Source organism: Ovis canadensis, chromosome 6 (genome assembly GCF_042477335.2).
Source record: "Ovis canadensis isolate MfBH-ARS-UI-01 breed Bighorn chromosome 6, ARS-UI_OviCan_v2, whole genome shotgun sequence".
In the NCBI taxonomy this organism is placed as follows: Eukaryota; Metazoa; Chordata; class Mammalia; order Artiodactyla; family Bovidae; genus Ovis; species Ovis canadensis.
This window is the reverse complement of record NC_091250.1, coordinates 73,587,343-73,601,822: the sequence shown is the minus strand read 5'-3', so window position 1 is coordinate 73,601,822 and position 14,480 is coordinate 73,587,343. Positions and strand designations below refer to the sequence as shown.

The following is a 14,480-nucleotide window of genomic DNA, read 5'->3' as shown; positions in this document are numbered from 1 at the left end:
ATGCATGTTAATGCTATGTTTACCATGAGGATTGGCATTAGCATCCTCAGAGTCTGCCTCGGTGCATGTGGAAACAGCCACATAGGCCCACCACACAGGCACACAAGGCACTCAAGACGAGCGTGGGCATTTCTCACTGGCAGGGTTAACGCCCTCACCTGCTCGTCTGCTTCCCGAAGCTGGACCAAATCTCAGTTTACACAGGCACAATTGAGAAAGTGGCTGTCAGGATTATATTTTCAACCATACCTAAACTAACTCTCACAAAACAGCCACGTGGCTTCAAAGGAGCCCTGCAGAGAACTGCAAACAAATGCTAACAACAATACAAGCACAAATGAACAAGAAAATAGTAGAGCTGGTGATATTTTTATCATTTCTTTTATAATATTTTTCTCAGCCTTATCATAAGCTAAAACAACAACAAGCCAGTGAGGACAGACTTGACGGTGGCCCCCAAAGAAACCAAAACAAAAAAACAACTGAAGGTATCAAAACTTAGATTCATAGCCACTACTTTTTATGAATGGTCTCTGCCTAAGTGAACATGATACTTTGGGAAACTAATACGACTCTTAGCTTACAAATAAATATATTTTTGTTAACAGCATCAAAAACGTAGAACTCGCTGATCTAGAACTTTGCTACTCAAAGTGCAATCTGCAAAGGGGCAGTGCCCACATCATCTGGCAGCTTGTTAGAAATGCAGTCTCAGGGTCCATCCCAGACCTACTGGATCATATTTTGCATTCCCCCGGTCATTCATGGGCACATTTCCGCTTGAGAAGCACTGCTTCAGGACACACATCTTAAATGATCTGAATCCTAGTAGTTCAGCTCTTCTGTATACGTTTCGAAAGATTTCTCTGTGAATTTTTGAACTCATAATCTTCTCATTTTAATAAAATATCTATTATCAAATAATCTTAAAGATTATAAAGAAACCATCCCCATAAACCAAAATCCAGTGAAATAATCTTGTATAACTGCAGCATTAGTTCCTTATTAATTCTAGTACACGTAAATGCTCTAACCCCATACAACAAAGACCTTCCAGCCACACCCATTTTTTAAATCCCCACCTCCACTTACTTTTGTTTGATCATCGGCTTTGAACACATAGCAGATACTCTGCTGATTGGCTGCATCATTTTTAATCAGACAAGCAAAATAACTTGGGTCGTGACTATTGTGAATCAGTTTGTGAACTCGTTGAGGCTTACACTCGAAGATGCTGGAACAGATCAATGGATCCCATTGTTGACTTTTTCCTGGCTCAGGCTCACATCTCAATCCAGAGGGCGAAACACAAAGGCGGACTGGCTTGGTGCCAGGCTCCTTTTTGGAAGACTGCCCACTGAGCCTTCGCACCTCTGCCACCACCCACGGCAGCATGGGCATGGTAGTCAGAGAATGTACAGGCAAGGAGCCCACCAGCTGGAGGCCGAAGTCCACTGAGACCTCGTTAGGGAATGGGTGTTTCCTTGCTGTGAAGGTTATTGGTTCCATGTTGGGAAAGGTCTGGAAACTCAGCAAAACGTTGCCACTGTTTTTCTATTTCAGACCAAGCAATCTATTTCACATGCTTCTGAATCCTGTGGGAGAAAAACAGAGGCATTAGAATTTAATGAAGTCATGGCAATAGCTACTTTCAAAGAGATTATTTCAGCGCTTGAGAGTCTGAAACCCAAATAGACGAAGAAATGGATATTAGCTCAAATAAGCTGCTCTGCCTAGAAAGAGCTTTCTTTAAATTGTATTACATATAAAACCTAAAAATGCTGTAACTGTCACACTTACTATGGGTTACAAAGCTCCCAACGGGAGACTCCTGTTAAACTCAAGCCTCAGAGTCAACAGAGGCCAGCTCCATAGAAAGTAATATAGTGCTTCTTGGACGGCTTTAAACCCTGCTGTATTATTCAACGTACATTATAAGACATTTTTTTAAGATGACTAAATTCAGTACTGGTGGCTCCCCCAAGTAATCTTGCAAGAAAAAAGTCAGCTATCACGACAGTCTATTGAACCAGACCAGTTTTCAATAACTGACCTTATCACTTATGATACCCCTTAATTTTTTAAGGCTCTCCCCGATGTAGCCCAGAGGTTCCGAATCACGAATTCAAATTCCATTAACACATACTTGGTGACTATTACATTCTAAACACCATCACAAATATTTTGTTTCATTCATGTACTATACACACCCCATGTCTCTTCTCATCAATAGAGGGTGTTTTTTTGTATGAGACTCAAACTCACTCAAGAGGTAATTTTCCCTTCTCTATGGGTGACTTTCAACAACCACATTTGATATATCCTAGCTTACTCCTTGGAAGAAAAGTTATGACCAACCTAGATAGCATATTCAAAAGCAGAGACATTACTTTGCCAACAAAGGTCCGTCTAGTCAAGGCTATGGTTTTCCCAGTGGTCATGTATGGATGCAAGAGTTGGACTGTGAAGAAAGCTGAGCACCAAAGAATTGATGCTTTTGAAGTGTGGTGTTGGAGAAGACTCTTGAGAGTCCCTTGGACTGCAAGAAGATTCAACCAGTCCATTCTAAAGGAGATCAGCCCTGGGTGTTCTTTGGAAGGAATGATGCTAAAGCTGAAACTCCAGTACTCTGGCCACCTCTTGGGAAGAGTTGACTCATTGGAAAAGACTCTGATGCTGGGAGGGATTGGGGGCAGGAGGAAAAGGGACGACAGAGGATGAGATGCTGGATGGCATCACCGACTCAATGGATGTGAGTTTGAGTGAACTCCGGGAGTTGGTGATGGACAGGGAGGCCTGGCGTGCTGCGGTTCATGGGGTCACAAAGAGTCAGACACGACTGAGCAACTGAACTGAACTGAGTGCCCTTATAAGAGACCTAGAGAACTCTCTTTCCACTTCTACCATGTGAGGACACAGGGAAAAGAGAGCAGTCTATGAACTAAGAAGCCAGCCATCACCAGATTCTGAATCTGCCAGCACCTTGATCTTGGGCTTCCCGTCCTCCAGAACTGTAAGAAATAAGTTTCCATTGTTTATAGATTACCCAGTCTGTGATATTCGGTGACAGCAGCCTGAATGACTAAGATAGTCATTCAAATCCCTTCTTTACTCTATTACTGCTTCTTAACTGACAACATCTAAATAAATCTTACTGTTTTTCTCAACTGGAGAAAAGGTGCCCCCACACTCAATCCTGCCTTCATGTATTTCTTACAGTAACTCAGCCAACACATAAAATTGATCATATCACTCCTCTGCTAAATCCTTAATCACAGCCCCCATAAAATCTACTCTTTGCATGGCATATAGGATCTCTTCAGAATCTGGTCCTTTCCATATCTCTAACCACGTATACTCCTCTAAAATGCAGCTTTGGGAGCTTTCCAGGTGGTACAGTGGTAAAGAATCCACCTGCCAATGCAAGAGACGCAAGAGATGCAGGTTCAATCCCTGGGCTGGGAAGATCCCCTGGAGTAGAAACTGGCAACTAGTTTCAGTATTCTTGCCTGGAAAATTCCATGGACAGAGGAGCCTGGTGGGCTACAGTCCATGGGGTTGCAAAGAGTCAGACATAACTAAGAGACCGAGCGCGCACGCATAGGCACATGCAGCTTTTGGCTCTGAAGATAAGTAACCAGACACGGCTCCCCACATGCGATGGGATTTCTCATGCCTCTGTGCCACAGTGCATACTGTTCTCTCTGTCAGGAACATAATACCTGTCACCAACTGTAGAGAGCCTGAGAGTTTACCCTGCTTGCAAACTTACAAGTCAGCCTGCCACAAGTTAGTCTCCTGATAGAGGACATGAGACTCCCACGTCAAAGGACGATTTATTACTCAGAGCAATAGCAGTAGCCACAGAGGCAGCACTGTGGCTGGTTCCCTGACCTTCAGTTCCCACAGGCCAGGTGACATCTGTATCCACAGTGGGTTACAGGACAGGCACCTGAGATTTGGAAGACTGAATATTTTATAATAAGGAGTAAGCATGTCTGTCCTTAAATTCTAGAGTATCTTCCAGAGAGGGACACTATTTCTATCTTCTTTGGCTGTTTGCTATTGAAAAAAATCCAAAAGGTGGTCTAGAACAAAGCAGTTGGTACCTCTGCTCACAAAATAGCATCATGGACAACCCAAGGAGACGCTCTCAATGAAATGAAAAAAACAGGATCATTGACAACCCAAGGAGACTCTTCCAATGACCCCACTCTTGTCCTCTAACCTAATCCCAACTCATAGACAAGTCCTAGTTCAAGCAACTGTCGCCTCTTTCATCCATGGTGATTCAGGGCAGCCATCACGATGCCCTGCTGCACTTTGTACCTAAACATCATATTTACTTTAAAAGTTTGAATAGGTGTCTCTAAACAAGTCTGTAAGCATCTTAAGCTCATAAGGTTTGGGCTTTCTGAAATCAGTATTCAAATTCTAAACCATTTCTGAACTACAGTTGAAGTCTATTCTCTTTACTCTATGTTTACTTTGTGACATATATGCATATATCCAAAGAATGAATTTTTATAATTAATTTGAACATGGTTAAAAGCTAATTTTTAAATTTTAGATGTTCCAAAGTTTGGAAATAAGCCCATATTTTATTTAGAGTGCTAATATATTTCATAATAGTGTATTCCCTATCTCTTTTTTTTTTTAAAGTAAAGCTTCTCTTGATGATGAAAACAGACTAAAAGCTCATATAACCCCATTAATAAAGGTCTCTCCTTTTTTTATTTCTCTCACCTACAGGTGAAAGTGGCATTAAATGTCTGGCTCAGCTTCCACTCCTGTAACTGAATCTCTTCAAGTTCTAACTGTTGACAGCTGCTAATCCCAAGACATGTTTAAAGAAGTGACTAGAATTATTACAAAGGACAGACCCAAGATCTATCAATGAGAGTAGATGAGGCAGTTATTAATATGGTGGCAACCAGTGTAGCAGAATTACTTTCAGTTTTCTTTTTAAGGGAATAGAAGCATAAAGCAAAAAAATTACAGAATTTAGTTGTTTCAATCATTTGGTAAATAGTCATCAAATTGGTCCTGCAATTTCACTGTCAAAACTATCTGGATGCCTCAGATTTTCACTTTTCAACCAGATGGGGCACATCTTAGTTTCTCTGTAAAAAACAGACTGGACCTTAACACCTTAACACTGTCAATAAACTATCAAATCATAAGTTCTACTTCAGACAGAGTCCTAATTATTTATAAGTAATTCAGATTCTGCTGACATAAGATTCATGGTAACTTAGATTCGGTGAATAACTAATGTTCAATGAAAAGTTACATAAAACAGAAGAACCATTCAATCCTAACAAACCATCAGATTATTTTTAAGCCATCTCAGTCCACATCGTATGCATGTGACCTGTGACCATCCTTGAGGGCCCAGGGAGAACCATCTATTCCAGGAAGTCTCCTGTGCTCCATATCTCAGAGATACTCTGGTCTGTTAGTCATGTTCTCGATAGCAGTCATCTGTGCAGAAGTCCTACCCCTCCCCGAGATCTTCTGTGTTTTACAACAGCTCCTGCCCACCACAACCCATTAACCATGGTGGGACCCAAAATACAGACATTCTTTGATCAGAATAGTTTCAGTAACCTTGTTATTGAGTCCCGCCATGATAAATACCCCTGGAAGCATGTATCTAAAATCACAAAATTTTAAAGCTAGAAAGGTCTTTTAAAGCCACTCAAATTTCTTTCTTACATGCAGGAAATGAGGAAACTGAAGAAGCTAAATGGTTTGTCCAAGTTTGGTGACAGAATTAGGACAATACAAGTCCCTGACTCCCTTCCAAGCATGGCAAAGAACCTGTTTTCTTACAAAAACACTTTCAAGTGTGAGGCTGAGAAAACAAATTTCTTTCCCAAATCTCAAGTTTACTCTTACAAAAGGATGGAACAAGACCATCCCCAAGTTTTCTTCTGTCTCTAAAATCTGGTGAATCTCATTTTCATAATGTAAAATACCAAATGTCCCCGAGACTGTGTGGGGATAGAAAGCTGCTCCAATCTTCCCTACAGGAATATAAATGTGGGAGAAGTGCATGAAGACAGCCTGGGGTTTATTGATCAGGAAGCGAGAAAGGGGATGGTGGGAGTTAGCTGGCTGCCATTGGGAGCCCCCTCTCTTCCCAGCACCCATCCACTCCCTCCCTCCCAGTAACCCACAGGGAGTAGGATGGGGACTTTCCAGTAACCAGCCATCCACTGCAGTCCCTACCTTCTCAGAAGCTGGTGGGAGGGGCGGAGAGTGAGACAGATAGATGAAGGGAGGGCTATTGGAAGCTTCTAGCTCCAGGCCAGGTTAGAAACCAGTCAATACTGATTAGGTGTCAGGGACCTGCCGGAGAGACAGGAAACCCCCAAGGACACTCATTTCCCCTTGAGAATCAATGACATTTTTTTTCCTTCTGTTCTTTACTCTAGATGGAGTAGCTTGCAGCTGAACAGGATTATTCTGCCACTTGAATACTCTAATCGCATGCAGCGAGATCACTGGCTTGGCTCGGCTATTTGTCCATTTCCTGCACAGAATCCCACCCAATCAGAAAAGTGTGTTACTCACTCAGGAACTGCTCAAGGGTCCCCAAACTCTTTGAAGCAGTTGGCTATTTCACCAGCACGGCTATTTCACTGAATGGCTCCTGGAGCTAGTGGTTCTAACGTTTACTGCATCGTAAAGGACGCTCCAGCACCTGGCTTTGCCTCTCTGACTTGACACATAAAACAATGCTGTTTTGAATGACTTCCTTCCTATATAAATCAGAGCCAATTCAAGCCTAGTCCTTTAGAATATCACTGTCACTTCCTGTATTCTCTTCCAGGGTATTGCCCAGGATAAAAGGGTGGGGTGGGATCGTCCTAGTTGGCCACTAGGGGTTATGTCTAACCTTCCCTCCTGCATGGCTGCTATAAGTTATTCTCCTAAAAGTAACTGAGTCAACTGTTAACACAGAATTACACTTACCTGTGAGTCTGTTAACAGGTTTTGCACTCGCAATAGCCCTGACCAATGAAGACCATTATTACCATATCTGAATAAGAACTATTATGGACTATAATTATCATTATCGGCTCCAGTTTAAAGAGAAACGTTAAGGAAGTTGCTGGCACAGAGACGTGAGGTCACTTGCCCAAGGTCATACTAGCAGCAAGTGGCAGAAGCAGGATTCAGACCCAGGTCTTTCCACTCCAGAGTCAGCATTACCTATTAACTAGTATTGGATATTACACACATGCTCTTCTGTGTTCTTACAGCTCTCACAGGAGTCTTTTCATCACCCCCATTTTATATAAGCGTCCTCTACCTAGTAAATAAGAAAGGCAGGATTTGAATCCAGACCTCCCATGTGCCCACATTTCTGTTCTTTGCAATCTGACAGTATCTCCAGATGCAAGTAACACTAAACTATCATTCTAGTAGACGAGCAGGGTTATTTTTCTACCTAAATTTTACATCAGTAACCTAAATCTAAGGACTTTCCAGGTGGCTCAGTGGTAGAGAGTCTGCCTGTCAATGCAGGAGCCACAGGAGGCTCGGGTTCAGTCTCTGGGTTGGGAGGAGCTCCTGGAGAAGGAAACGGCAACCCACCCCAGGATTCGTGCCAGGAGACTGCCACGGACAGAGGAGCCTGGAGGGCTACAGTCCATGGGGGTGCAAAGAGCCAAACATGACTGAATGACTGCGCACGCATGCATTACAACCTAAATCTAGTGTCAAGATGATATGCTCAAACTGTAAAACAAGCCAATATAATCATAGCATAAGCAATATACATTGTGTGCTTACTACCAAGCATTGTTCTAAGCACTTTACATGTACAGATGTATTAAGTTTGACAACTAACCCATAAGGTCCCCTCTCTGGAAGTTTACATTCACAGATTATGTGTGCATGTGTATATGTGTTGTTAAATGGGTACATCTTCTTTTTAAGAACAAAAAATAGCTGCTTCTTGTCTCAAAGGAAACAGGCACACTCAAAATTAAATGCATCTTTGCTGGTACTAAAACATATTTCCTACATTCTGCACAGCTTCACTGAAACCTAAGTGTCAAGAACATTTCACATGGCCCCAATATGACCAATCATTTTCTAAACATCTGAAACCTGAACAGGAACACACTGATCTTAAATCTAAGAATCCATCGAACGGAAATCTTGGCCCGAAAATGTCAAAAACCCTGAAAATGGAAAACTTCATATATTTTGTGAAGAATCTGTTTTAAAACTATTTTTATTCAAAATGTGGAAAGCAAGCAATGAAAATAAAAGTCAGCGAAGGTGTTCATAATCTGTACTGAAAACCTAAATCCTTTGCCATCACCAAAGGGATACAAACCTAACACTCCTTGGTTTCTGAGTGGACTCACAGCCATTTTAATGAACAGATTTTACTTCTCCAAGTTTTAATGACCAAGGAAAGAAGAGGGCCTGGAAGGAAGATAAATCAAGTGTGGGGATGAATGAGCCTATTAAATTTGAGAAGAGCAGCACAGCAGACAAGAAAAAGGTCAAAGGAAACTATGCCAGGGTACCCACCCATGAGCACACCTATGTAAGCCCCCAAGTGGGCTGATACACACACTAGATCACCTGGAGAATCAGAAGAGTGGGGACTGGGGACCCTCAGACAAATGCTGTGAGGACAGTAAAAGGGTCTGAAGAGTTGCCATTTGGTGAGATAAAATTAAAAGCATATTCAAAGATGGAATCTGAAAGCAGCATCCCCACTCTGGGCACCATCGTGAATGAAGATGCTGGGAAATAGGTACATGGCATACTGCCTGCCAGTGGTACATCCTAGAAGCTCCCACAAGATCTGGGACTGAAAGGAGCCACCCACCAACACCTGGCTGTGCACAGGGGTACACCTGGTTGCTACTGCGGCCCTTCTGGTGAAGGTCACCTTCTAGGGTGTCTTCAGGTGACACTTCCTGTGTCCTGGGAAGTAGGACACAGAGATTGTCAACGGCTGGATGATAAGGGAAGTGGGGCAAGCCAAATAATTTCTTCAGAGTTGCCCTTTTCTTCCTCAAACATCTGGTACCATGACAAAGTCATATGGGACAAAATATCAGCACTGACATGGCTGCCCTGCTAAGCTAAGCCACTTCAGTCGTGTCCGACTCTGTGCGACTCCATAGATGGCAGCCCACCAGGCTCCCCCATCTCTGGGATTCTCCAGGCAGGAACACTGGAATGGGTTGCCATTTCCTTCTCCAATGCATGACAGTGAAAAGTGAAACTGAAGTCGCTCAGTCGTGCCCGACTCTTAGCGACCCCATGGCCTGCAGCCTACCCGGCTCCTCCATCCATGGGATTTTCCAGGCAAGAGTACTGGAGTGGGGTGCCGTTGCCTGCTCCGGACATGGCTGCACCAAACCAGAAATATGACCATAGACAGAGGAGAAATCTCCAGAGCTCTCAGGGGGAAAGATAAAGGCAGACTAAGCAGAGAGTTCCATTTGCAAAACTTTATTTTGATGCTAATATGCTAACCATTTATAACTACACCAGTGAATTTTTCCCCTGTTTTACTGGTCTGCCAGTGACTGGACAAGTCCACAGAAAGGCATTTATTTTAATGATTGTTTGATGATTTCCGGCACTGCTTTGAGCCACACTTAGTCCCTTTTATATTTCTTTGCACTCAGTTGATACTGTGGTCTCAGGATACTACACTGTCTTCACTTCAGACAATCTCCCCTAAACATTTCACACAGTGCCCTTTAATTCACAGCTGCACTCACTAACCACTAGCTCAGGCTTTATCAACAGGATACGATAGAGGAATTTGGAGAGCAAGCACTTTTTATGGCCTTTTTTCCCTATACCTTGTTAGGATGAAAAAAAAAGCAGGCAGATTCCAGACTGCCACACCTTTCCACTTGAAACAATTATAAAGTATCTGTTTGCAAAAGCAGTCAATCCTATTTTATGCAAACTTTTTCATTCAATGTCCTTATTTCTTAAGACAGTCTTCAAGGTTCCCAGGAAAGAGCTGTTTCGTTCAGTTGGTCAGTCATGTCCAGCTCTTTGTGACCCCATGGATTGCAGCACGCCAGGCTTCTCTGTCCATCATCAACTCCCAGAGCTTGCACAAACTCATGTCCATCAAGTTGGAGCTAAACAGGAGACACACCTCCTCCCCAAGCAAGAGAAGCCACTTTAGCTCTACAAAATCGTTCAGAACCCAGCCGCTTCCGGGATCCCTAACCAAGATGGTAATAGAACACCATGTGTTCAGAAACAGAAAGAGTTGTCATGCAAGGTGGATTCCCAGCCCCTTAAAACCACTCTCCTGTTCACTCCTCAGGCCGACCCCTCCCACCCACAGCAGGTTCCCAAAGCACAACAAAATCCAGAGGTGACCATGCTTCTACTCCTACCAAGCTCATCCCCAGTCTTCAATCTCCTGCCAAGCTCATCCCCAGTCTTCAATCTCCTACCAATCTCATCCCCAGTCTTCAATCTCCTACCAATCTCATCTCCAGTCTTCAACCTCCTACCAAGCTCATCCCCAGTCTTCAATCTCCTACCAATCTCATCTCCAGTCTTTGGAGGAGAAGAAACTGCAGTTGTCCCAAAGAAGGGATTTTTTTTTTTTTAATCAAGAATTCTGCAGTTCAGTTTAAGCACAGAGCAAAAGGTTTAGACGTTTGGACTTCTAGAGATAGCTAAGTTTCCTAGATGTGACCTCTTTAAGCCAGGTCACTTTTATTAACTTTACTGTAAAGCAGAAACTAACACAACATTGTAGAGCAATTATACACCAATAAAAAATAATTTTAATAGGTAATTTAAAAATGCTCTTTCAAAGTCTGATTATATACTATCAGTAAGTAAAATCACCCAATTATCTAAAGGGAAGAATGAGCGATATACGAAGTGAATGAATACCCATTAATTCATGCAGGGCACTCAGAATCAAACTGTTTGGTGGGAGGAACAATCATCACTTTCGATTTCTTTTCCTTTTTAAGTAACTTCCAGAGAATAATCTATTTTAAATGAAATAGCCACACGTAAAGCCGCCTCTAGGTGGACTTCAAAGAAAATGATATCTCTTTTAAACACACACACACACACACCTTACACCCACAACAACAACTCGTGGCGAAGTTAGAGGGGTCTCATAATTACAGACAGATCAGGAAGCTGCTAGAAACAATTAAGCAGGGTTTCAAAATGACTGGTACAGGATGTGCCCAAAGAAAGAAATGTTGCGCGCGCTGGTGGAGCTGCCAAGTTGCTACTGCGAAGTACCCTGAACTTTTAAAGGGTGGCCTGGGGTCACTCTGACCGCCCTCCCCCTGTTTGGTCGACTTGCAAACACACTAGCCCTAGAGATATTTGGCGGGAGGGGCGAGGACGGAGATGCGAAGACAGCGAGCAGGAGGGGAGGGAGGGGCAAAGGGAGGGTGCCTGCGGGAGCTCCCGGGTCGCTCTGAACTTGAAGGTTTCGCTTTCGTCCAACTCGGGGACAACGAGGTGGCAATAAACTTCCTCTCCCGAGACACCCTCTGCGCGACAAGGACAGCAAGAACGCCCCTGGAGTGCCCGATCCCAGCTTTTCCGCCAGCCCGGAGCGCAGGGGCCTGCAAGGGGTAGGGGACTGCCGGGATGCCCCGGGAGGAGGCGGCGGGGCGGCGTGGGCGAGGCCCCGGGAAGCGCCTACCTGTGCCGCGGCGCGCTCAGAGCCCGGAACCCGGCCGGGGCGCGCAGGTGTTCGGGGGTAGCCCGGGGACGGCCTGGGCAGGCGGGGCGCGCATCGTGGCTGGCAGGCTGCTCTCTTCCAGCCGCGGGGACGGGCAAGGCTCCCGCCTCTTCTCCAGTCGGCGGAGGACGCGGCGGGTCCCGCGGCGGCGGCGGCAGCAACAGGCACCGAGGCGCAGGAACGCCGGCGGCGGCGGCGGAGGAGGAGGTGTCTGCGCGCGACTCGCGTTTCCTCCTCCCCGGCAGGGCGAGCGCGGGGGAGGCGAGGGGAGGGCTGAACCCGGGATCTCCCAACTCGGTCCCCAGGGACCTAAGAGGGGGACGCGATGCGCCCTCCCGCCCCACAGCGCCGTGTGACTCTGCTCGAGCGGCATGGCCGAGACGGGCGAGTCACTCGCGGGCAACAGCTGCTGCAGTGCAGTCCACCGCGGTCTCCCTCCCCTCCCTGTCTCTCCCTTCCCGGGCGGTCCATCCTCAACCTGCTCCCGGGCAGCCAGCCTCAGCCCCGAGAGGGTGTCGGGGCGCCGCCGCACCCAGCCCCGGAGCAGGGTCTTGGCCAGACGAATACCCTGGGCTCCGGGGACGCGGAACCCCGCGCCTATTAAGGCCCTCGAGGAGGGATGTGCGGTCCAACCCTGTGCTTAGCAGCCTATTTATAGCAGGTGGCACTGCCAGTCGCGCTCCGGGCCTGCGGGGCTCTCAGCAGGTGGCACTGCCAGCCCGCTCTTCACTGCCCTGCGGTAGCCTCGCCTCCTCTCTCCGAAACGGACAGAGGAAAACTGCACACAACACAGGAAGGTGGCCAAGCCTCCTGAAGGCTCTTCCCGACATTACCCCTTCTTCCCGTCCAGGTCAGGGAGTGCATTGAGGCACGGGCATCCTCTGGGGCTGAATCAAGGAATCAGGGAACAGCTGAAGTGTCTTTTCCTATTAAACACCCGTAAACCCATTTCCGAACAACTGCGGAATGACGCAGGGGCTAGACTGCCGGGCGCTTTTCCCCTCCCTGATGGTCCAGAGCGCGCGCGCACTCACACACACCCCCTTTATCTCTCCCTCTCTCCCTCACACACACACACACACACACACACACACACACACCCCTCCACACACACACACCCCTCCACACACACACACACACACCCCTCCACACACACACACAAACACCCCTCCACACACACACACAAACACCCCTCCACACATACACACCCCTCCACACGCACAAACACACACACACCCCTCCGTGTGCCTACCCTCTCTCACACATACCCTTTATCTGTCTGTCTGTCTCTCTCTCTCTCTCTCTCTCTCACACACACACACACACACACACACACACACGCATCCCTCCGTGAGCCCACCCTCGAGTCAGGTTTGGGGAAGTTAGTTCTCAGTGGCCTTGTAGAGTATAAGGAGAGACACCAGGGAGATATAAGACGTCTGAGAGAGCAGGCTCCTAGGGTTAGGAGATGGCAGGGTTCAGCCAATAGGCAAACCTCCTAAATCCCTGTCTTACCAAGTAAATTTCACGCCCCACGGCAGGGCCAGCGATCTGAGGGAAGTGGGGGACTGAGCAGAGAGAGTAAGGTAGAAGAAGAGGATGGTCGTGTGGGGTAGATGAGAGGGGGCTGGGCGGCAACGGAAGGGGGCGACATCTTTCAGGATTTTTTGCTTAGTGCGGCTGCAAGCTGACTTTAGGGAAGTAGCTGAATTCGAGCTGCAGGGTTGGATGTGAACCCACATTCCAGCTCCACCACTCAGTTTGGCTAAGGCAAGCTGCTGGACCTCTGGTCTCCATTCATTTTACCTGTTAAATGGGACCAATACACACTTTATAAGAGCACTGTGAGGATATAATGGGAAAGTGTGTGTAAAGTGCTTAGCACAGTGGCACATACGTGGGCCTCAAGTAGTGGCAGCAGCTACTGTTACCCTGGCTCAGGATGCAAATACAGGTTCAAGGTTCTCCCCTCCCTGCTTGCCTCCTTCTCCCTCCAGGAAGAGTGAGTTGCTAGGAGCTGAGGAGGCATTTGGAGGAGTCTTTTTGATCAGGACTACCTTATGGTCCCTGATCCCATTCCTCTGGATGCTCACATACAAGGGTGTTATATTTGGGTGAGATACAAATTTTTATCCACAGCTTGATTTAAAACTCATCATACTGGTAACTCTTATTCACTGAGGGAGCTAGTCTATTTGGGGCATTGTGGAAGCTACTTTATATGTATTGTCTCTAATCCTTGCAAAAACTCCTCGGGGCAGAGATGATTAAATCCAGAGGTTAATGCCTCTTGGGGCCACAGAGCTAGTAAGTTCTGGGATCTAGAGCTAAAGCCCCTTGTAACACACTTTCCCTCTGGCCATTGTGTAGCTCTCTTATAGCACTCAGCTTGCTCTTTATTATAATGCAAATTGTTTGTGTACTTAGCCTCAAATCTTTTTTTTTAAGATAAGGAATATATACAGATGTATACAATGATTAGAATGTTTATTGGGTTATGACAATTGTTCTTCATTAGATTATAAGACCAGATACACCAGCGGAGTCTGGCGGGCTACAGTCCATGGGGTTGCAAAGAGTTGGACTTGACTGAGCACGCATACATACACACACACACACACACACACACACACACACACACACCAGTTAAACCATACTGTTACGTCTTGGATCACAGCATAAGTATTTCCCATCTTCGTCTCCAGCTTACTCATACAGTTCCCATCCCCTCTCTGCAGCAGCCTGC

The 14,480-nt window shown here is 45.9% G+C and overlaps 1 protein-coding gene across 6 annotated transcripts in view; it reads right to left on the bottom strand.

Annotated features, from left to right (window-relative positions):
* Positions 1–12,486, bottom strand: part of TBC1D1 (TBC1 domain family member 1) — a 228,057-nt gene extending 215,571 nt beyond the window's left edge. For all 6 annotated transcript variants that reach the window (XM_069593832.1, XM_069593834.1, XM_069593836.1 and 3 more), the window contains exons 1-2: positions 11,696–12,486; positions 1,093–1,595 (exon numbers count right to left, since the gene is read on the bottom strand). In XM_069593832.1, the coding sequence (XP_069449933.1) occupies positions 1,093–1,509 (417 nt within the window). In that variant the 5' untranslated portion in view covers positions 1,510–1,595; positions 11,696–12,486. The remainder of the gene's footprint in view (positions 1–1,092; positions 1,596–11,695) is intronic.
* Between the last annotated feature and the right edge of the window lie 1,994 nt (positions 12,487–14,480).